At 42.6% G+C, this 23,852-nt stretch overlaps 2 protein-coding genes across 2 annotated transcripts in view; both read left to right on the forward strand.

Moving 5' to 3' along the window:
• Nucleotides 1-548: 548 nt before the first annotated feature.
• Nucleotides 549-11,962, forward strand: FASTKD5 (FAST kinase domains 5). Its single transcript, XM_082858008.1, has 3 exons — nucleotides 549-700; nucleotides 1,923-2,030; nucleotides 9,144-11,962. Exon 3 carries the CDS (start codon nucleotides 9,181-9,183, stop codon nucleotides 11,623-11,625), a length of 2,445 nt encoding a protein of 814 aa, XP_082714134.1. The 5' UTR covers nucleotides 549-700; nucleotides 1,923-2,030; nucleotides 9,144-9,180; the 3' UTR covers nucleotides 11,626-11,962.
• UBOX5 (U-box domain containing 5) overlaps nucleotides 1,942-23,852 on the forward strand; it is a 31,236-nt gene continuing 9,325 nt past the window's right edge. The window contains exon 1 of the mRNA XM_082858013.1: nucleotides 1,942-2,030. The gene's annotated coding sequence lies outside the window, so the exon portion shown is untranslated. The remainder of the gene's footprint in view (nucleotides 2,031-23,852) is intronic.

Below are 23,852 nucleotides of genomic sequence, written 5' to 3' on the forward strand. Positions count from 1 at the left end.
TATTATAAATGCATGATTATCTCATTGGGCAGATAAGAAACTTGGCTTAGAGAATTTACGTGACTTGCCCAAGGCCATAAACCCTGTGTAGCGGTCTGAGATTCCAACCTGTATCTAGGCTATTCAGTGACTTTCAGAGCCGTCCATCCACAGCGCGGTTTTCCCTTCGCAGGTCCTGTCTCTGCAGCAACATCTTCCTGTGGAAAACGTCTTTGGAAAACGCTGACAGAGTGTTTTGAGCCTCGGCCGCACCCGTCACTCGCACAGCATACGGAAGTAACGGGCAGTTGGCCGGAAGTGGGGCTGTGCGGCCCGGGGGTAGCTGGAGGAGTCGCCGAGCCGCGGCCACTCGCGGGAGTGGCGACTGGTGTTGCGGCGCCCGTGCTCCACAGGCTCAGGTGAGTGACGGCGGCCAGAGAGGAGGCCGCGGCGGCGCTCTTTGCCGAGCTGGGCTGCGCTTCCCGGCGCGGGCTGCGGGCACCTGTCCAAGGCCCGGCTCTAGGGAGAACCTCGGCGACCCGGAGTTCTGTGGCCTTTGGCAGGCTGCTTACCTGAACCTTGAGTTTTCCTCTGTGAGACGGAGATGATAACAGTACTTGCTTCACAGGTCTTTTGTGAGAGCGTAGTGAGATATTCTGCCGCTTCTCTTATCACACTTCAATCTGCATGCGATTCACTGGAATCTGGAGGTTCGGATTCTGTAAGTCTGGGGTGGGGCCTGAGATTCAGCGTTTCTCACCAGTTTCCAGGTGAGGCTGATGCCGCTGCTCCGCAGGCCGCACTTTGAGCAGCAAGGCCTTGCGGCATTTTGCTCAGTACCTGGGAGAGGTTGAGTCTTCAGTAAATATCACTACGATATATACCCTTTCCCCATTTTTTAACAGATAGTTTCTGGTTGCACAAGTCTAAGGGTGTTATTGATGTCCCCCTCCCTTTTTTCTCTCCAGGGAAAAGAAAAATAATTGCCATTTCTCTTTCCGTACAAATCATGACACAGCTCTTCTTTCCTGACTCAGGGAGCTTTGGGGCCTCTCCATACCAGTTACGTGCATGGGCCTCCTCGGGTGATGCTTCATTGCCCACTCACTGCAGACCCTTGGACGGTGCTTCATCCTGTGGAGCTGGAACCAAGTGCTTTAGCACCAACATGGCTAATGTTTTGTGCTTTAGTCATTTGTTGCTGCTGGAACCTGAATTTATGTTTTCTGCACTTTGCTCACACTTTGTGAATAGTAAGAACGGTCACCTAGATTCTGTGACTCACTGCCCTGAATGGCCTTGGGCAAGCTCTGGGATGAATTTGCTTCTGCCTGGTAGACCAGAATAAAACCTAAAGACTCTGTGCTGCATAAGACAGCTGAGAAAGTGAGGTTTTTGGCAGTTATGCACATCTAATTTGTCAGTATGATTTTCTTCCCCATTCATTGGTTTATTTTTCCTGGTCCCCAACAAAGCCTTGTCATTCATCATGCAAATAAGTCAACTTTGATACCAAAGAATTCTGATGCTTCCCCTTCACTTGTCTGAGATACTATACTGTGCAGCCTTGCAAATCTAGGAAAACAGATAAAGCCAAATGTTCAGTTGTGCTAACAGTGATAGGTACTTGGACTGTTTATTTGGAAATTTTTTCACATGGTTGTGGGTGCAGGTAGTTTACATGTTGGGATTTTTGTCAATCTTCTCGTAGACTGCAGTGCCTAGAGGAAGTTCGTTTTTTGCTATTTTAATTCTCAGGGCTACTCAACATATTATTTGCTAAAACAAAAATGGAGTTTGAAGTATCCATTTATTTGTGGTAATTTTATCAGGATATAAGTGGGTTAAATTTTTCTAGCAAAAGAATCAAATCAGAATTAAGGGATGAGATCCGGTAACTGGTAAATTGAATATGCTGAGGGTGTCATATACTTAATCTACAGTTAGCATGGCTGCCTTCCTCCGCCTGGCTCCCCTCCTCTAACTTCTGGACTGTAGTTTAAAACGAAGCTATTCGGCCTTGCTCAGACCTGTACCTGGAAGGTGGAAAGGTAAGATTTCTCGCTCTTGTGAAATCACATCATTCAGGGTGGTTTGGGCAGTGCCTTTCAGAACAGCCATGGTTGGTCCAGTGGTCTCTGAGGCTCCACTCTGGTTCTCTAGGACCCCTAAAGAGGAGATGGGAAGGAGAGTATTCTTGGGGCACTTAACTAGGAAAGGGGTTTTGTGAAATGATGTCACATAAATTTGAACCTTTAGAGGAGACATCGGGAGTTATTGATTGGGCATCTCATAGTGTTCTCTTTCCAGCTTTCTTATGGATTGTCTGGGAGCCCTTACGTAAGGAGGAACTAACTCTCAGCTGTATTTTTCTCTATCTGGGCAAAACATTCTGGCCTCCTCTCTTTTGTATTGCCTTTTCCCCCCACTCTTCTGCTTTATTGGTTCTGTATCTTCCTTGTGTTTCTTCCCTTTCCTTCTCCACAGTACTTAATACCCAGCTTCTGAAGTGGTTATATTTCAGATCTGTATACATAGATATGGTGTCTATACAGTTGTGCTAAAAGTTACATGGTGAAAAAGTGAGTAGCTGCTGTTTGCCATTTGCAATTTCACTCTGCATGGCTCTAAGATTATTTATTTTGTCATCGTTCTGTTACTGGGCATCCACAGAGAAGTTCTACAGACAATAGGAAGTGCTTGTACTAGAAATAACTTTTCAGCATTTTCCTTGAGTATGTAGGTTTCTTTCTTTTTTTTAAAAAAAATATTTATTTATTTATTTAATATTTTTTGGCTGTGTTGGGTCCTCGTTGCTGCACACAGGCTCCCTCCAGTTGCAGCGAGCGAGGGCCGTTCCTCGTTGCAGTGCACGGGCCTCTCACGCAGTGGCTTCTCCTGTTGCGGAGCATGGGCTCCAGGCGCGCGGGCCTCAACAGTTGTGGCACACAGGCCCAGTAGTTGTGGCTCGAGAGCTCCAGAGTGCAGGCTCAGCAGTTGTGGTGCACAGGCTCAGCCGCTCTGCGGCATGTGGGATTCTCCAGGACCAGGGCTTGAACCCATGTCCCCTGCATTGGCAGGCAGACTCCCAACCGCTGCACCACCAGGGAAGTCCCAAGGTTGCTTTCTCTATCCACTGATTGTCTTTTTTTTTTTAATATTCATTTTTATTTATTTATTTTGGCTGCACTGGGTCTTAGTTGCAGCATGTGGGATCTTCGTTGCGGCATGTGGGATCTAGTTCCCCGACCAGGGATGGAACGTGGGCCCCCTACATTGGCAGCGCGGAGTCTTACCCACTGGACCACCAGAGAAGTCCCTGATTGTCTTCTTGAAGAACACTTTAATTTCCTGTTAGAACATGCATTTTGTAAATGTAAGTTTTTAAATTAAAAATACATGGCTTGGGGCTTCCCTGGTGGCGCAGCGGTTAAGAATCCACCTGCTGATGCAGGGGACATGGGTTCGAGCCCTGGTCTGGGAAGATCCCAAATGCTGCGGAGCAACTAAGCCCATGTGCCGCAACTATTGAGCCTGTGCTCTAGAGCCTGTGAGCCAGAACTACTGAGCCCATGCGCCACAACCACTGAAGCCCACGCGCCTAGAGCCCGTGCTGCGCAACAAGAGAAGCCACCGCAATGAGAGGCCCGCACACCACAACAAAGAGTAGACCTCACTCGCCACAACTAAAAGAAAGTCCGCGTGCAGCAACGAGGATCCAATGCAGCCAAAAATAAATAAATAAATAAATTTATTAAGAAAAAAAATACATGGCTTATGTAGTTGAATTCCCTGGTGGCCCAGTGGTTAGGACTCTGCACTTTCACTGCTGAGGGCACAGGGTCAGTCCCTGGTCCAGGAACTAAGATTCCACAAGCCATGCAGCGCTGCCAAAAAAAAAAAAAAAAAAAAAAGGCAAATAGTTTGACAGATCTTATAACACTAAAATTAATTTCCTTTCTTTTCTCCCTCCATTTTTGTTACCCAGAGTCACTTTTCAACTATTTGCCTGTTTCTTTTGGCATTCATTGGTGTATTTCTAAATAACATTTGTGTTTCTATTTCTTGATTTCTAGGATATATCTATGTCTATAAAATCTCTTGACTTCTTTGTTACGGACTTTGATGCTCTAGGTCTCTTGTATCACTACTCAGTTTTCTTCTACTCCACTTCCCCTCCCTTTAATGTCCCAACATAGGTTGCTCATAATTTTTGGTGAGGCAGATATTCAAGGTTTATATAAGTAAGATTATGTAAATATTGTTTACAGCTGAGTAAGGAGAGTAATATAACATTTTCTGTCTTGTACAACTTTTTTGTGTTGTTTGGAATTAATCATTTTTGTTGCTGTTATTGGCTTGGTTTTCCATCTACCTATTACTTGTTCATCCTCAGATTACCCATCAGAAATGTAAATCTTCTCTCCTATGTAATATCCATCTCCTCCAGCATAAACTAGTTGCTCTTTATGTCTGCTCACAGCTGTAGTCCTGGGATCTTCATCATTATCCTGGGATTTCCCTTTACTTCCCTTCTATGTTGAACTTATGTATAAACTTCAATTATAGTTCTCTTTACCTTAATACTGGGGCATCTTGTTTTTGTTTTTGTTTTTTTTCTGCGGTATGCGGGCCTCTCACTGTTGTGGTCTCTCCCGTTGCGGAGCACAGGCTCTGGATGTGCAGGCTCAGTGGCCATGGCTCACGGGCCCAGCCGCTCCGCGGCATGTGGGATCTTCCCGGACCGGGGCACAAACCTGTGTCCCCTGCATCGGCAGGCGGACTCCCAACCACTGCGCCACCAGGAAAGCCCGATACTGGGGCATCTTGTAAACTCATTCCTTCATGTAGATTTTGGTCTTTGAGATTTTCTTTTTGTTCTTTTTATAAGTAGTATATACTAGTGATAGCCAGGATCTTACACTATTAGAGGTACGAGGGGCTTTTGGGCTCACCCAGTTCTAGTCCTCTAGCTTCCTGGCACCTGGAAACCGTATAGATTGTTTGGGGTCCCCTCCACACCCCTGTCTGGAATCTGACTCCCCTTCTTGTCTCTCCAATACACTAGCAATGTGGGTTTTGGAATCAGATAATCTTTGATGTGATGTCAAACCCCATTCTGTCCCTTGGCTGTGTAATCTTCAGCAGGTTTCTTAATCTTGTGAAGACTTTTTTTACTTATCAACAGTATGGAGATAATAAAACTTACCTTACAGAAAGTTGTAAGGATTGGAACTGATGCAGATAAAGCAGCTCATTCAAGGCTTGCCACAGTGGAGACCCTGAGACAATTGTGGCTCTTGTTATTTCCATCTTGGGACGTAGCCTGTATTTTTTTTTTTTGGCTGTGCCGCACAGCATGTGGAATCTTAGTTCCCAGACCAGGGATCGAACCCGCGCCCCCCTGCGTTGGACATGTGAAGTCTTATCACTGGACCAGCAGGGAAGTCCCTTAGCCTGTATCAAAAAGAGCCACATCAGTTCGAAACACTGGATCTACACCAGTCAAATGATGTTCCACGTGGTTCTTTTGTTCATTTCAGGACCACATACAGTAATCTCATTAAGTACTCTTAGGTAGTATTAATTGCAGTAACTTAAATTATTTAATGTGCTTTTAAAATTATTTATAAAAGTATTTGTTAAATTAATCCATGTACTCTTCTATTTAACAGTTTTAACCCCAATAAAAAGGAAAAAAAAGTGAATTTATCAAAGGTGTAGCAGAAAGTCTCCCAACAAAGAAGCTACATAGTTACTTTCCTTTTATAAAAGTTCATTTGGAAAAACCCGAATGAACTTTTTGGCCAACCCAGTGTATTTTAAGTGATGGCACTTGTTGTGTTCTGTTTGTTCCACTGACTATTTGTATGTACTTTTTCATGAGTGGATGCCTGACACACACTTATTGTGTAAATCACCCTCCTCGTTCTGGAGAGACATAATGGGTTTTCAGTTTTTTTGCTATTGTTAAAAAATTTTTTTTTTTTTGCGGTACGCGGGCCTTTCACTGTTGTGGCCTCTCCCGCCGCGGAGCACAGGCTCCAAACGCGCAGGCCCAGCGGCCATGGCTCCCGGGCCCAGCCGCTCCATGGCATGTGGGATCCTCCCGGATCGGGGCACGAACCCGTGTCCCCTGCATCGGCAGGTGGACTCTCAACCACTGCGCCACCAGGGAATCCTCTTAAAAAAATTTTTTTTGTCTTTTTTTTTTTTTTAAGTTATTTCTTCAGATCTAGTTCCCAAGATGAGAAGAAGGACTTTGAACAATTGCTTTAGTTGCACGTTGTGTTGAATTAAATTTAGATTCCAGGTTCCGAAACAGGTATTCTTTCTTTTTTTTTTTTTTTAATATTTATTTATTTGGCTGCGTCAGGTCTCAGTTGCAGCACGCAGGACCTTTGTTGTGGCATGTGGGCATTGCGGTGTGCAGGCTTCTCTCTAGTTGTGGCACGCAGGCTCCAGAGTGTGCGGGCTCAGTAGTTGCAGCATGCGGGCTTAGTTGCCCTGCGGCATGTGGGATCTTAGTTCCCCGACCAGGGATCGAACCCACATCCCCTCCATTGGAAGGCGGATTCTTAACCACTGGACCACCAGGGAAGTCCTCTGAAACAGGTATTCTTAAAAGCCCTGTCAGCTGAAGAGTTCCATTAATTGCTCTCTCCTTTGTTCCCACCATGCCTGTGCTGCAATATTAATTGAGATTCCTAGTGACTATTTTGAGGCATAAATCTTTAATTATCATCTAAGTGTTAGAGAAAAATTTATTTCAGTACTGTTTTTCTGATGTTTTCTAATTTTTAAAAAGTGGGCCATATGCATTCATAGGAGTAAGCTAATGGTCTATAGCAAACTTTTTCTGTAAAAGGCCAGATAGTAAATATTTTATGCTTTGCAGGCCATATATTCTCTGCCAAAATTACTCAACTCTGCTCTTGTAGTGAGAAAGCAGCCATAGACAATATTTAACAAATGGCCTGGCTATGTTCCGATAAAACTTTACTTAGAAAAACAGATGGAAGGGGACTTCCCTGGTGGCGCAGTGGTTAAGAATCTGCCCGCCAGTGCAGGGGACACAGGTTCGAGCCCTGGTCCGGGAAGATCCCACATGCCGCGGAGCAGCTAAGCCCGTGCGCCACAACTACTGAAGCCTGCACGCCTAGAGCCCGTGCTCTGCAACAAGAGAATCCACCGCAGTGAGAAGCCCACGCACTGCAACGAAGAGTAGCCCCCGCTCGCCACAACTAGAGAAAGCCCACGCGCAGCAACGAAGACCCAACGCAGCCAAAAATAAAAATAAATTTAAAAAAATTAAAAAAAAAACAAAACAGATGGAGGGCTGGATTTGGGCTCTGAGCCATAGTTTGCTAACACCTGATCTATAGCATCTGGACCCACAGATTGAAACATAGTGGGCAGAATGGTCCCCAGGCCACAGTAAGAAACCAAGCGTATAAAGATTTGGCATGAGAGAATTCCGTTCTGGTTCACAAAGAAATTAGAGCATACATTTCTGCCATCCAGAGAAGCCTGTGTAGCTGGGCTACCTGAAAAAAGCTACTGGCCTGCCCTGCAGTCCTCTATTTCTTATGCTGTGGGCTCTGGAAGGCAGGGACTGACGGGAATTGCTTAGGCATTTCAGAAAGTCATTCTGGCACCCTCAGAACACTCATGGGATTTTCTGCAGCAAGAGCCCTGTCTGGTCCATATCTTGGCAGCTTAGGGCTCCCTGGGTTTTCTTTGTCGGGCCTTGGTATTTCTCAAGTGGAGGGAAAGACAATAAACATTGAAAGCAAGAGTACAGCAGAGTCATTTTCATAGCCTCTCATGGTTTCTACTATAGGAGAAAAATGGGACTTGGGCTGCTCACAGGCAGGATAATCAACACCTGACTCACTGGAAGCATTGCTAATCTGCCTCCTCCAGAGGAAAGCTGTGCTGTCCCCTTGTCAGCAGGGCAGTTGCATGAATTGGTGCTCCCTGAGCCCAGCTTTGAGATGCTCTTTGTGTCCCACCCATGAATTGACAGTGAGTAGGGCCTGGGCCTTCTGCCCTCCCCCACCAAAGTGGGTGAGTTTTTTATTTTTTATTGGAGTATCGTTGCTTTACAATGCTGTGTTTCTGTTGTACAGCAAAGTGAATCAGTTATACATATACATATATCCCCTCTTTTTTAGTTTTCCTTCCCATTTAGGTCACCACAGAGCACTGAGTAGAGTTCCCTGTGCTGTACAGTAGGTTCTCATTAGTTATCTATTTTATGCATAGTAGTGTATATATGTCAATCTCAATCCCAATTCATCCCACTCCCCACCCTTGGTATCCATACATTTGTTCTCTACGTCTGTGTCTCTATTTCTTCTTTGCAGATAAGTTCATCTGTACCATTTTTTCTAGATTCCACATATAAGCTATATTATATGATATTTGTTTTTCTCTTTCTGACTTAATTCACTCTGTATGACAGTCTCTAGGTCTATCCATGTCTGCAAATGGCACAATTTCATTCCTTGTGAGTGAGTTTTTGAGTTTACTTCCCAAGTACATGACTACTCTGTGTTAGTGATTTAGACTGGAGAGGTCTGGAAGGAGGATAGGCATCTTCTAAGAGGTACAGGAGCAGCATTAGAACAACCAAATTCTGTAATCAAAAGGAGGAACAGGGAAGGTTGTTGTGGGTATAATTAATTAAACTTTACCCCAAATCCCACTTTTTACTTTAGCTGTTAGTATGGCAGCTTTTACCAACTTTCTTATTCTCCAAGTGTGCTCTTTATGTGTTGATATCAAAGAGGTGGAATACATTGCTCACTTTTGTTCCCAGCTTTCTTTTTGGAAATCTGCCTGCCTCCTTCCTGTTGGATGTTAGTGGAACAGCTGTTTCTAAGCATAAAGGAAGTCTGTCCAGAGGACAAAGGAAGTTCAGACTGAGGAGCAGTCCGAAGAACTGCCCAATAGTACCCTGGGTTTGGGGCTTTCCTGTGCCTTTACGCAAGATACATGGGGTTTATCCTTGATGTAGGCTGTCTTGTGGTTTGGGCGTTCACCAGCATTGAACTTACTTGAGTGGACAGTGGTGTAGTTTTAAGCCATTTTTTATAGTGTGTAAGTTTTGGTATTATGATAGGTGGAAGCCACTTACTCTTCATCTGCCCTTCTTTCAGTATCTGGCACCAATTCTGGCCCAGTCATTTGTGATCCATGGCTCTTGTGATATGCCGAAGATTTCCAGGCAGTTTCTGTGGAATGCCTTCTCCTCCAGCTCTAATCAAGAACCATGTAAACAAGAAATTGCTTGGTCAAACCAGTGAGGACTGTGTTCTGACTGCCAAAATGATCAGTTCTGACACCAGAATGGCAGCCACTCTCAAGCTGTTAAAACCTTTAAGATATCGAGCTTTTTGCAATCCTTTTACCTACATTGCAACCCAAAGTGTGGCATGTTGGAATATGAGAAGCTGCACATGGCGCAAAGGACAGGACTCTCCAGAAAACAGCCTCTGCCATCCTGCCAAAAAAGTTAACATTTGTAGCACCTCTGCTTCTGGGAGAATTCTGACAATTAGCAGTACCCTCCCCGGTTTGGAATTCAGCAGGGCTTCTGCCTCTAAGGCCAGCACGTTGAAGCCGGGCTCACCCAGGGCCATGAGAGTTGATGAAGAGGATGTAGAAACTTTTGATTCCTTTGAAGACCCTCGAGTTTTCCTACAGCTAAGACCAGAATACCAGCTTCACAGCTATAATAGGTCTGAGACTTGTCAGCCCCTGTCTGTTTCAGAAGGTGAACTAATTTTGCACAAAGTCACAGTTTATCAAGATAATCTCCAGCCTCAAATTATTGCTGACTATTTTTGTAAGCTGAGCTCTTTGCCTGCAGAGCAGCATCCTGTTTTGCTGTCCAGTGCCAGCTTTGCTCTGCTCTGCCAGCTGAGTGTGAAAAACATAAATCTCTTTGATGCCCCAGATCTGATCAGTATTTTGAAAGCCTTTGTCAGTTTAGGAATTCCTCATTCCCATTCAATGCTAGATGTGTTTGAAACCAAATTTTGCCATAAGGTATGGGAGGTGAGTCTGGATCAACTTCTCTTGGTGGCTGACCTCTGGCGGTACTTGGGCCGCAGAGTACCTCGGTTTTTAAAAATCTTTTTTAGTTATCTTAATTTGCACTGGAAAGAGCTATCTTTGTCCCAGCTGATTCACTTAATTTATATTATAGGTGAAAGTCGTCAGGCACCCCAGGACCTAATGAAAAAATTGGAATCATTAATCCTCAAGTATATAGATTTGATTAATTTAGAGGAGGTTGGTACAATCTGTTTGGGATTTTTTAAATCTAGTAGTAGTCTCTCTGAATTTGTCATGCGGAAAATTGGAGACCTGGCTTGTGCTGACATGCAGCATCTGAGTAGTTATGCCTTAGTGAATATTCTTAAAATGTTCCGTTTCACTCATGTGGATCACGTAAATTTCATGAAGCAGTTTGGACAGATTGCTCCTCAGCGAATTCCTTCCCTGGGAGTTCAAGGTGTCATGCACCTGACTCTTGCCTGCTCGGCCTTACGCATCCTGGATGAAGGAGTAATGAATGCTGTAGCTGCTTCTTTGCCTCCTAGGGTAGCATACTGTCGAAGTAAAGATGTTGCCAAGATTCTGTGGTCATTTGGAACTCTGAATTATAAGCCACCCAATGCAGAAGAGTTTTATTCTAGCCTGATAAATGAGATTCACAGAAAGATGCCTGAGTTCAACCGATACCCAGAACACCTGCTCACCTGCCTGCTGGGCCTGGCATTTTCTGAGTACTTTCCAATAGAGCTCATAGATTTCGCTTTGAGTCCAGGGTTTGTCAGGTTAGCTCACGAGAGAAGTAAGTTTGAGGTCACCAAGGAGCTTTATACTCTTGATGGTACAGTTGGCATTGAGTGTCCAGATTACAGAGGCAATCGTCTTAGTTCTCACCTTCAGCAAAAGGCATTGGAAATGCTGTGGAATTTAGCAAGGAAGGATATGAACTCAAAGCCTGAATTCCTAGAAGCTCTCTTTTTACTTGAGACCATGTTGGGTGGGCCCCAGTATGTCAAACACCATATGATTTTGCCTCATACCCGATCTTCTGATTTAGAGGTTCAGCTTGATGGTAACATGAAGCCATTACCTTTTAACAGAGAAGCCATACCAACTGAAGATGTAGCCAAATTAAGGCTTAAGCATGTGGGAATCAGCCTTACAGATGATTTGATGAATCAGCTACTAAAAGGGAAATCAGGAGGGCATTTGCAGGGGGAAACTGAGTCGGACAGTGGGCAGCAGCCCATGAAATTAGAGGAGGAGGCGGCCATACCTATGGGGGGCTCCCTTTGCAATACGGCAGACAGATTGGAGGCCATGGAGATGGCTGGCCTGTGTCCCCCGGCCTGCAGGCAGGTCCCACAAGTGAAGCTGGCTATTCAGTTAACAAACAAGAACCAGTATTGCTATGGTTCCAGGGATCTGCTTGGACTACATAATATGAAGAGGCGGCAGCTGAATCAGCTTGGATACCATGTGGTGGAGTTATCTCACTGGGAATGGCTCCCACTACTGAAACGAACTCGCTTAGAAAAGCTGGCCTTTCTCCATGAGAAAGTGTTCACCTCTGCTCTCTGAAGGGCCTTGAGGGTCATTTCTAGTCATAAATGCTGTAGATGTGCACTGTGCCAGGTGTTGTGAAACAGTTATAAAAGCCAGAATGTAGATTTGGTAATAAAATCATCTGTTGAGGAGACTTGGTTGTGTTCTTGTCTGTGGCAGATAGAAGCTAGCATACGTTAGTTACTGTGAATTAATTGTAACCTGGTTCAGTTGTATAAGTTTCTGTTAATTTGTGCAGGTAAATAATAAACATCTTAAAATGTCTTATGGTCAAGTAACTCCTATCTCATTTTCCTTTCAGTTTACCGGCCTCATCTCATGGTTATTTTGAATTTTTAGGACAGAAGTGTAGTCAGGCATTGTCTAAAGCTCATTTTAAATAAGTGATTTTCTTATACTTTGTTTTAAGTAAGAATCTTTTACAGCTTCACTTACATTTCACCATTTTTCCCCCATTCATGTTTTCTTCACACCCTCTGAAATTAAAGTCCTTTTCATTTTCGTTTAGATTTGATTGGTTGTCGTTAGTTGCTCGTTCTTCCTGTTTCAAAGAGCCATTTCAGAATTACCTTACCTTCCTCTTAGCTCCCTTGTCTGCATTTCTACTTCTCTTATATAATTCCTCCTCGCCCCACTCCCAAGGATATTTTCTCCTTAAAATTGGACCTAGAAGAGTAGAATTACATGAGTGCCTGTTGGGCCAGTGGTTCCCAAATCTGATGACCAGGCAGAATGTTTTTCATGGCAAGTAGCTCTGACAAGAAGGAAATGTATTTCTCCCATAATAGGTAGTCTAGGGGGCTTCAGGTTTGTATTAGAGCCACAAGCATAAGAAGATTATATATATGTAAGAAACTTGATACAGGTAACTTTTATAAACACTTGGGGTCTATGAGAATTTGTTTTAAAATGGACTCCTCCCACCATTATTTAGGTTTCCTCTCAAAAGTCATTTCCCCATCCATGCTAACTAAAATTACCCCATTGGCCTTTGATCATGCTCTATCACCTTCAGCTTCATTATCCTCATTGCATTCAGCAGTATCAGAAATTATTCTTTATTTACTTACTGGTTTCCCTGTTGGAAGGTAGCTCCTTGAGTTAACTTTGTCTAGAATTTATCTGCAGTGCCTAGAATGGGTCCTGGGACATAATAATGTTTAGTGAGTGTGGTCAGGGAATTTAGAGTGGTTCGGCGTTGCTGGAGAGTTGGGGGTAGAAGGAAGGCAGAGGGTGGGGCTAGAAAGGGAGAATATCTGGGTCACAAGCCTTATGGCCTTGCTAAAGAGCCTAGGTTTACAGGGGCTAGAGTGCCTCTAAAGGGTCTAAGTCGGGGAGTAATTGGAGAGATTCATGTTTTAGAAACGTTAGGTAAAAAGCAGGATAGAACTAGATTGAGTGGTGGGGGTGTGTGAGATCAATCAGGGAGAATATTTCACAAATGTGTGCAAGAGCTCATGTGAGAGACAATGAAGGCCCAAATTATGGGAATGGAAAGTTTAAATTTCAGAGATGTTTGGAAGGGGAAAAAGATCAATACTTGCTAATTGATCAGTTTGGGGAATGATGATTTTAGTGCCTAGATTGATAGGGAGTCAGCAACTAAAATTGAGACTAAAGCAGGAGATGTGTTTGGGTACAGAGTTAATGCTGAGTCTGCCCGGGTCATGCTGAGATGGGCCTCTAGGCAGAAGGGTCCAGGCTGGGGTCTCAAGTGGGCATGAGGTCAGATGGCAGAACCATGAGTGAAATTTCCTAGGACAGGTGGAAAGTAGGTTATTGCAGGTAGGGAGGGGAAAAGATGACCAAGAGTAGAATACCAGAATTTATAGGGAGGGCAAAGCAAAGGGATCCAGTGATAAAGGCAGGAAAGGAACAGATAATCAGACTTAGGAAAAAATAGGGGCATAGAAGTAAGTCTGGGCTCCCCAAGACCACTTTCACTAGAATGATTCACAAAACTAAGAAAAACTTAGAGTTGTGGTTTATTATAGTGAAAAGATACAGATTAAAATCAGCAAAGGAAAAGGCACATAGTGTAGAGTCTAGGAGAGGCCAGTCACAAGCTTTCAGTTGTCCTTGCCAGTGGAGACATACAGTCTGCTCTTAATTCATCCCAACAATGATGTTTGCCAATATGTACAGATATTGCCAGTCAGGGAAGCTCACCTGAGTCTTGGTGTGCAGGGTTGTTATTTGGGGTCAGTCGTGTAGACATGGAGTGAGTGCCCACATGGCTGACCTTAGTTACTCAGTCCCCAACCCCTCCAGAGGTCCAGCTTATACAGCATGACACAAGGCTCCCACCATAAATTACTTTGTTAATGTAAACTATCTGGTGTGGCCCGAGGTCCTAGATGTATATAAAACAGTCTTATCAGGCACAGTGTTCCAAAGGCTTAGAGATTATATCCCAGGACTTGGTGAAGTTTCTTTGGAATGTGCAAGACTTGAATACCCCAAACCTGCTGAGTTAACCTTTCACTGCACAGAAGCCAAGGGTAAAGAGTATTTCAAGAAGGAAGGGGTTTGTATAGTCAGTTGCTAGGGAGAGAGCAATTAAGGCAAGAACTGAAAAATCTTCAGTCAGTTTAGCAACTTGTATATCACTGATGACCTTAACAATAGCAATTTGAATTGAATTGTCAGGGCAAAAGCCAGACTGTACACCTGTTGAATGAGTGGAGTTAAGGAATGGATTGCAAATATTGAGGCAATTCCTTGGGAACCTTTGAAGGGACGGGGAAACTTGAGCAGGATTTAGAATGGGACTAGGATTGCCAGATAAAATATAGTATGGTCAGTTAAATTTGAATTTCAGATAAGTAGTGAATAATGTTTTGTAAAATACATGTAAAATTGGCTATTTTAAACAAAGTGTACAATTCAGTGATATTTAGTACATTGATAGTGTTGTGTAGCCAGTCATCACTATCTACCTACAGAACAGTTTCTTCACCCCCAAAGGAAACTCCATACGCATTAAGCAGTCACCCCACATTTCCCCCTTCCTCAGACCCTGTCCACTAATCTGCTTTGTCTCTATGGATTTGCATATATGGATATTTCATATAAATGAAATTGTACAATATGCAGCTTTCTGTGTCTGACTTCTACTTAGCATAATATTTTCAAGGTTCATCCATGTTATAGCATTTACTAGTACTGCATTCTTTTTTATGGCCAAAAAATACTCCATTTCATATATATACAATATCTTATTTATCCACTCATCAGTTGATGGACATCGGGTTGTTTTCACATTTTAGCTATTATGAATAGTGCTGCTGTGGACACTCATATACAAATTTTTGTTTGAACACCTGTTTTCAGTACTTCTGGGTATATACCTAGGAGTGAAATTGCTGGGTCATGTATTAATTCTACGTTTAACTTACTGAGGAGCCACCATACTTCCGCAGTGGCTATACCATTTTACATTCCTACCAGAAAGTACTAGGGTTCCAATTTCTCCACATCTTTTTTTTTGTTTTGTTTTTGTTTTTTTGTTTTTGTGGTACGCGGGCCTCTCACTGTTGTGGCCTCTCCCATTGCGGAGCACAGGCTCCAGATGCACAGGCTCAGTGGCCATGGCTCACGGGCCCAGCCGCTCCGCGGCCTGTGAGATCTTCCCGGACCAGGACACGAACCCGCGTCCCCTGCATCGGCAGGCGGACTCTCAACCACCGTACCACCAGGGAAGCCCTCTCCACATCTTTGCTGTTTTAAAAAAAATAGCCATCTTAGTGGATGTGAAGTGATATCCCATTGTGGTTTTGATTTGCATTTCCCTAGTGACTGATGATGTTTAGTAGCTTTTCAATCTTAATATCAAGTATTCCAACCCATGAACACAGGATGTCTTTCCATTTACTTAGCTCTTTAATTTCTTTCCTTTTTTTAAAAAAAAAATATTTATTTATTTATTTATTTAGGTTGCGTTGGGTCTTCGTTGCTGTGCACGGGCTTTCTCTCTAGTTGTGGCGAGTGGGGTTCTACATTGCAGTGCGCGGGCTTCTCATTGCGGTGGCTTCTCTTGTTGCAGAGCACGGGCTCTAGGCTCGCGGGCTTCAGTAGCTGTGCAACGCGGGCTCTAGAGTGCAGGCTCAGTAGTTGTGACGCATGGGCTTAGTTGCTCCACGGCATGTGGGATCTTCCCGGACCAGGGCTCGAACGCGTGTCCCCTGCATTGGCAGGTGGATTCTTAACCACTGCGCTACCAGCGAAGTCCAGTCTTTAATTTCTTTCAACAACATTTTGTAGTTTTCAGTGTGTAAGTTTTGCACCTTCTCAGTTAAATTTATTCCTAAGTATTTTATTCTTTTTGATGCTATTGTAGATGGAATTTTCTTAATTTCCTTTATGAATTGCTCATTGCTAGTGTATAGAAATACAACTGATTTACCCTGCACCTTTGCTCAATTCTTTTATTAGCTCTTGTAAGTTTTGTGTATGTATATATGTATATTCGTTAGGATTTTCTATATATGGGATCATGTCATCTGTGTATAGAGATAGTTTTACTTCTTCCTTTCCACTTTGGATACTTTTTAATTTCATTTTCTTCCCTAATTGCTCTGGCTAGAACTTCTAGACAAAGTTGAATCGTAGTGGTGAAAGCAGGCATCCTCGTCTTGTTCTGGATCTTAGGGGGAATGCTTTTAGTCTTTACCACTGAGTATGATATTAGCTGTGGATTTTTTGTAAATGTCCTTTATTGTGTTGAGGAAGTTCCTTTCTATTAGTAGTTTGCTGAATGTGCAATAAATAATTTTTTAGTGTAAGTATGTCCCAAGTAGTACATGGAACATTCTTATACTAAACAAACAACCAAAAAAAATCCATTGTTTATCCAAATTTCAGATTTAAGTGGGCATTTAAAATTTTTATTTGCTAAATTGACAACCCTAAGAAAGACAAGGCTGGGTTCTTTTGAGGTGGCTGATGGGGGCAGAAGAGACTTGAATTGTTGTTTACATGTTGAGGAAAGAGTCCAATAGTCAGAGATAAGTTGAAGATTCAAGAGAGAGGCAAGAACAGATGGAATAAGGCCCTGGAGGAGAAGGACAGAGTTAGGGTCAGGTTTGTATGTGAGGAGCTTGGTTGCCTTACCTGGGTTCTCATATAACTTTTCTGACACTGCTATTAAGGTACCAAGTAAATGGTATTAGAACCCTTCCCCATCTGTGCCTTGTTTTGATCGTGTGAGTTTCTTAAGAGTAAAAACTGTGTCCACTTGTGCCTAGCAGAGTATCTTGCACATATTAAGCTCTTGAAGGGTGAATTGGCTCCAGGTGTATAACATTGCAAGCTTCTTTTGGGCCTACACCTGGGTTCTGGTCTTCCTGCTTCCCTCTCATCTGTGGGTGACTATGTGGGATAGGCTGGGACAGCTGTCTTTCATTTTAACCAGCTATAAAAAAATGCACACAAGTCAGATTTTTTACTTGGATGGACCAGTAACTCAATTTAGAAATTATAAGAAGTATTGTACTTCTTTAAAAGCTGAAATGCCCAATTTATGAAATTGCTCAGTGCCTTGGTATTCCACCCACTCTTTGATGCTAAATGCTTTTCTCTTATTTGACAGGTAATCTTTTTTTTTTATTCTGTAACCTGTTTGAGCCTAGTCTTTAAAATATGTGCATCTGCCAGAATTACTTTCCATTACATTTTCATGAGACTCAAAAATCAGCTTGTGTAACTCAGCTATGGCAACTTCTTTGTAAGCCAAAGGAAGATGGATGCACATGTGTCCAGAAAGTGTCATGGTCACCTTATTCTCTTCTAAGTTATCCCTCCACACTTCCCCACCTCTAGGTTCTGAGTCATCAGCAACAAAAAGGTTTGCTTGGCTGCTTTAAGCTCCAAGGAAGCACAGACAGAAACCTTCCAGATAGGATGTCCCAGTTTGCTTGGGACTTTACTGGTTTTAGCACTGAAAGTTCCACATTCTGAAAAAAACCCTCAGTCCTGGGTATACCATATTGTTGGTCACCCTACCTCTGGGTCCCTTCTTAGTCCTTCCCTTGCATTTTCCCTTCCTCAGCCTGGTACAGGGAGGCAGAGGAGAAAGGTCTGTCTCCGTGTGGACATCCAGTCCCGTAGGGGCTGTCAGCTGCAAGAAATACTCCAGAGCATGTATCTGGAGCCTCATTCTTCTTCCTCTTTTTAAAATATATTTATTTATTTATTTATTTTTGGCTGCGCCCAGGTTTTCTCTAGTTTTGGCGAGCGGGGGCTACTCTTCGTTGCAGTGCACAGGCTTCTCATTGCGGTGGCTTCTCTTGTTGTGGAGCATGGGCTCTAGGCCCACAGGCTTCAGTAGTTGTGGCATACGGGCTCTAGAGAGCAGGCTCAGTAGTTGTGTTGCATGGGCTTAGTTGCTCCGCAGTATCTGGGATTTTCCTGGACTAGGGCTTGAACCCATGTCCCCAGCATTAGCAGGTGGATTCTTAACCACTGCGCCCCCAGGGAAGTCCCTCAAGTTTGTTTCTTATAGTGTGGGTAGTGGAATTAAACTGGAGTCTTCAGTTGAGGAGCTTAGATCTGGGTGAGGAACTTTAAGACTTCTGTGGTAGTAGAGTATTTGGATTTATAAAGGACAGTACAAGGGATCCTTGTGATGGAACTGTTCTGTATCTTGACTTTGGTACACACAAAGTGATTACATAAATCTGTGCATAGAATAAAATTGCACAGAACTTAATAAACAGGCAGACACAAATGAGTACGTGTAAAACTGGTGAAATCTGAGTAGGATCAGTAGATCCTATCATTGTCAGATTCCTGGTAGTAATGTTGCACTATAACTATGCCTTTCCAGCCCTGCTTTCTCCAGCTAAGTGGCATATTCAGCATTTCCTGGATTGGCCTCACGTTGTCCTGTTTCTGTGCCTTGAGTCTTACTGGTCCTTCTCCCTAGTGCCCTTCCTATTTTGTTCCTGTTCTTGTCTCTTGGCTCCTATAGTCAAGCACGTATTGTACGGTTTACCACTAGTATGTGGTATCTGTCCTTCAAAGTTGTCCGTGAGGTCAGACATGTGTCTTAGTTGTCTCTAGTTCAAACGTTACTCCTGTGAATTCTTCCCTGACTTCTGGGTATACCTTTGGCCAATGTTTTCAGTCTTTTTCATCAAAAGCCACAGTACATTTTATATTGAACCTAGTATATATTTGTTATATGTATTTGTATAAAACTGAAACAAAAGTCTCCTGAAATAATGCACTATGTGCACTTTGGTATTTTGTACTTTTTTAGTTCATATTTCTTTTCTTCAACCTATAACTTGATTTTAAAACAACAAATTGAAAAACATTGATTAGACCATCCTTCCCTACTCTTAATGTCATCTGTGAAAAGCTCTGTTACAAACCTTTGTATTCCATAATCACTGTTGGAAGGAAGTTTGTAATGCTTCAAGACTTGAGGACAGGACCGTGTTATTTAACTTTTTTTCCCCACAAAAAGACTTACAGAGAATATTTACTGCAGCTTTTTTTCATAGTAAAAAAATTAAAAATATAAGTAATAGGTCAATGGAGAAATAAACTGTGTTTTAGTCATACAGTGGAATACTATGAAGAAGTTAAAATGAACAAACTAGATATACACATTTCAACATGAAAAAACTTAAAATAATAATGCTTAATAGAAAAGCATGTTGCAAGATAATACACGGTAAGTTATCATTAAGGTACATTAATGAGACATGAACATGGCAAAATGTTAGCATTTGCTAAATCTAGGTGGTGGGTAGAAGAATGTCTACTATGTTATATTCTTTACCTTTTTATCTAAAATATTTTGTAATAAAAAAATCTTTGTAATGAAAATTGATATCTGCTTATAAATATTTATTATCTTGCTATCTTATAAGGCCATATTGTCTGGCTTCAAGCTGCTTCTCTGAACTGCAGGGCACTTTAGCCATGGTCTGTTGTCCCCAGCTTATACTCAGACACGGTCTCTCTTGTACTTAGATGCCAAATTTGGATAAGGAGTCTATAATTTGTAAGTATTCACTGGAGAGTGTTTGCAGTGAATTCAGGTAGCTTGGCTATTTCCTAGACAGAGCTAAGGAGGCCGTCTTCCTGGATGAGACTGTTTGCATTTTCATATGGTGAGCCATTCTTTTTTTTCTGTGTTAAGCATTAAGGCAGGAAATACTTGCCTTAAAAGATCAGGAGTGTTGGAACAAGAGAGAGGAAAAGATCATGCACAGACCTCAGTGGCAACTGGAGTCGTGTAGAATCCTACAGTGTTTGGACATCACTATTTCCTAAAGAAACAGATACCATGATTTGTAAGATTTTCTTTAAAGGATCTGCTACTCTAATCCTGTAATGGCACAGTCACTTGTTTCAGTTTGCTCTCCAGTCCTAATTTGTTTTCAGTCACTTTTTCCCCAATCATTATTATTATTATTATTTTATTATTGTTATTAGACTATTTAAGAGTAGTTTTAGGCTTACAGGAAAATTGATCAAATAATACAGAGAGTACCCATATACATCCTCTCCCTTGCATACAGTTTTCCTATTATTAACATCTTGCATTAATGTGGTATATCTATTATAATTGGAAGCCAATATTGATATATTATTTTTATCTGACATCCATAGTTTACATTAAGGTTTATTCTTTGTGTTGTACAGTTCTGTGGATTTTCACAAATGTATAATGCCATGTATTACAGTATCATACAGAATAGTTTCACCACCTGACCATTTCATTTTTATCTCCACTCCAGTTCCTAGCATAGGGCTTGTAAATGTAACATGAATGTGCAGTGTTATCTCATCTAAAATTAAATGTGACCAATCAAATTCAGTAGAGTTTGAAAAGCATTTAAAGAACAATCTTCCACAACCAACTAGAACCTATCTTAGGAATAAAAAGATGGCTTAAAATTGGAAAATTTGGGACTTCCCTGGTGGCACAGTGGTTAAGAATCTTCCTACCAATGTAGGGGACACAGGTTCGATCCCTGGTCCGGGAAGATCCCACATGGCGCGGAGCAACTAAGCCCATGCACCACAACTACTGAGCCTGCACTCTAGAGCCCACGAGCCACAACTACTGAGCCCCCGTGCCACAACTACTGAAACCCACACACCTAGAGCCCGAGCTCCAAAACAAGAGAAGCCACCGCAATGAGAAGCCCGCGCACTGCAACGAAGAGTAGCCCCTGCTCGTCTCAACTAGAGAAAGCCTGCGCACAGCAACGAATACCCAACGCAGCCAAAAATAAATAAATAAATTTATTTATTTATTTTAAAAAATTGGAAAATGTGTTATATCTCATTAATCTGTCAAATAAGAAAAATAATAAAACTCAATATATAGAGACAATCAGAATTCAAAGCATATCCCTGATTTTCAAAAACCTATGAAAATCAGAGTGCTTTATTAACATAGAAAGAATATTTCAGTCTAACAATCAGCATTATGTTCAAAGATGAAACACTAGAGGTGTTTTCTAATGGGAACAAAACAAGCATGGCAACTCTAATATTATTTTATATAATTCTGGCAGTTCTAGCTAATATAGTAAGATGAGAGACAAATAAGAGTTACCATTTTAAGAAAGAGGCTCTCATTATTATTGAGATTGTAGAACCTCCTGCCCCCCCAAGTCCCTGAAACTTTGTTAAAATCAATGAGCTCAATAGGATAACTGAGGGACTTCCCTGGTAGTCCAATGGTTAAGACTCCTCACTTCCACTGCAGGGGATCCAGGTTCGATCCCTGGTTGGGGAACTGAGATCCCTTGAGCTGCGTGGCACAGCCACAAAAAAAAAAAAGTAATCAAAAGCTTTTACCAACATGTAGAATCAACATGAATGCAGACTTCTACAAATGTGGACTGTCAGGGGCTTCCCTGGTGGCGCAGTGGTTGAGAGTCCGCCTGCCGATGCAGGGGACGCGGGTTTGTGCCCCGGTCTGGGAAGATCCCACATGCCGCGGAGCGGCTGGGCCCGTGAGCCATGGCCGCTGAGCCTGCGCGTCCAGAGCCTGTGCTCCGCAACGGGAGAGGCCACAACAGTGAGAGGCCCGCGTACCGCAAAAAAAAAAAAAAAAAAAAATGTGGACTGTCAGATATATTAGCATTTCTGAATACCACAGTGATGTGGATTTCAGAAGTGAATACTTCTTGGTAAAGACCTGAAGTAAAGTATGATCTTCCTGTGGTTGACATGGAAGTTCCCTTCCTAGAAAATTCAGCATGTGTTAAAATCATGTTAAAAACTATTCTGTGTTTATATGTAAAACTGACATAGGGGCTAGGCTGAGATAATAAACATTCACAGGTCTCATGGCAGATCTTCACTGTGCAGAAACTACTCACTAAAATGTTGCAGGATGCCCAACATGCCTGGCCTCTGCAAGTGGCACTTACTGAGCACGACAATACCAAGACCCCAGAGGGTGGCCCTGTCGCTATTGGGAGTTTTTCATGGCCTTGTCTGTTAGATGGAAAAGCATAGATGGCTGGCTGGCCTCATTCAAGGAGTTCAAATCCATTGGAGAGGCTTACCACTGGGAGGGATGTTTCTAGTGCCTTCCCCACTTCTCTACAGAGAAAGACGAAGGCTGTTGGACATTAGTCTTTTTCTTTCAGTTTTATTGAGCTATAACTGACATATAACATTGTGTAAGTTTAAGGTGTACAACATAATGATTTAATATATGTATATATTGTGAAATGATTACCATAATAAGCTTAGTTAACATCTATCACCTCACATAGTTACTTCTTTTTTTTTTTTTTTGTCTTGTGATGAGAACTTTTAAGGTCTGTTCTCTTAGGAGCTTTCAAATGTACAATACAGTGTTAACTGTAGTCACCATGTTGTACATTACATCCCCAGAACTTATTTATCTTAACTAGAAGTTTGTACCTATTAACCACCTTCATCCATTTCCCTTACCCTGCTTATTGGTCATCAAAATGACTACAGTTGACCCTTGAACAGCACCGGTTTGAACTATGCAGATCCACTCACATGTGGATTTTTTTCCACTAAATACATACGACAGTACCACACAATTTGAGGTTGGTTGAATTCACTTATGTGGAAACAATACAGAGGGCAGACTGTAAAGATAAACGTGGATTTTCAACACCTGTGTGGAGGGTCAGTGCCCTTAAACCCTGTGTTGTTCAAGGGTCAGATGTGCTTGTTTTAATTTATTTATTTTTGGCTGCATTGGGTCTTCATTGCTGCCCGCAGGCTCTCTCTAGTTGCGGTGAGCAGGGTCTACTCTTCATTGCAGCACGTGGGCTTCTTATTGCAGTGGCGTCTCTTGTTGCAGAGCACAGGCTGTAGGCATGCAGGCTTAGTTGTTCCACGACATGTGGGATCTTCCCAGACCAGGGATCGAACCCATGTCCCCTGCATTGGCAGGCAGATTCTTAACCACTGTGCTACCAGGGAAGTCCCGAGGGTCAGCTGTATTTGGATTAGATGTTCTTTTATATATTTTTGTTTGTTTGTTTATTTATTTAATTTTGGCTGTGTTGGGTCTTCATTGCTGCGTGCGGGCTTTCTCTAGTTGCAGTGAGTGGGGGCTACTCTTCCTTGCGGTGTGTGGACTTCTCATCTCGGTGGTTTCTCTTGTTGCAGAGCACAGGCTCTAGGTTCGCGGGCTTCAGTAGTTGTAGCACGTGGGCTCAGTAGTTGTGGCTCGCAGGCTCTAGAGCGCAGGCTCAGTAGTTGTGGCACACGGGCTTAGTTGCTCCACGGCATGTGGCATCTTCCCGGATCAGGGCTCAAACCCATGTCCCCTGCATTGGCAGGTGGACTCTTAACCACTGCACCACCAGGGAAGCTCCTAGATGTTCTTTTAAGGTGCTTTTCAACTCTAAGATTTTCTACTTCTCAATAACGACATTTTTGATTCTTCTAATTGTTTTCGTGTTAATAAGAAAACATAATTGCATTAACAAGTGTTAAATGACAATGATGCATAGCACCACTATGATTATTTTCTGTGACCCTTTTCATTCTAAACCTTCTGGCTAAGTAGTCCTCTTTTTTCTTTGAGCTCATCCACTTTTGACCCTCTCTTTCCTGTGGGGATCCCCCTGCAGAGCTGATAGGCCCTTGCCTCCACTGGGGCTTTAGAACAGCTGTCATCCAGAGAACCAAACTACACAGTCTGCAAAAGAAATCTGCTTTGTAATTTTTCAGTGACTAATTTCCCAGTATCCCATATAGTATACAAAAAGAGTGAG

This window comes from Leucopleurus acutus, assembly GCF_964270905.1.
Source record: "Leucopleurus acutus genome assembly, chromosome: 16".
Taxonomy (NCBI): domain Eukaryota; kingdom Metazoa; phylum Chordata; class Mammalia; order Artiodactyla; family Delphinidae; genus Leucopleurus; species Leucopleurus acutus.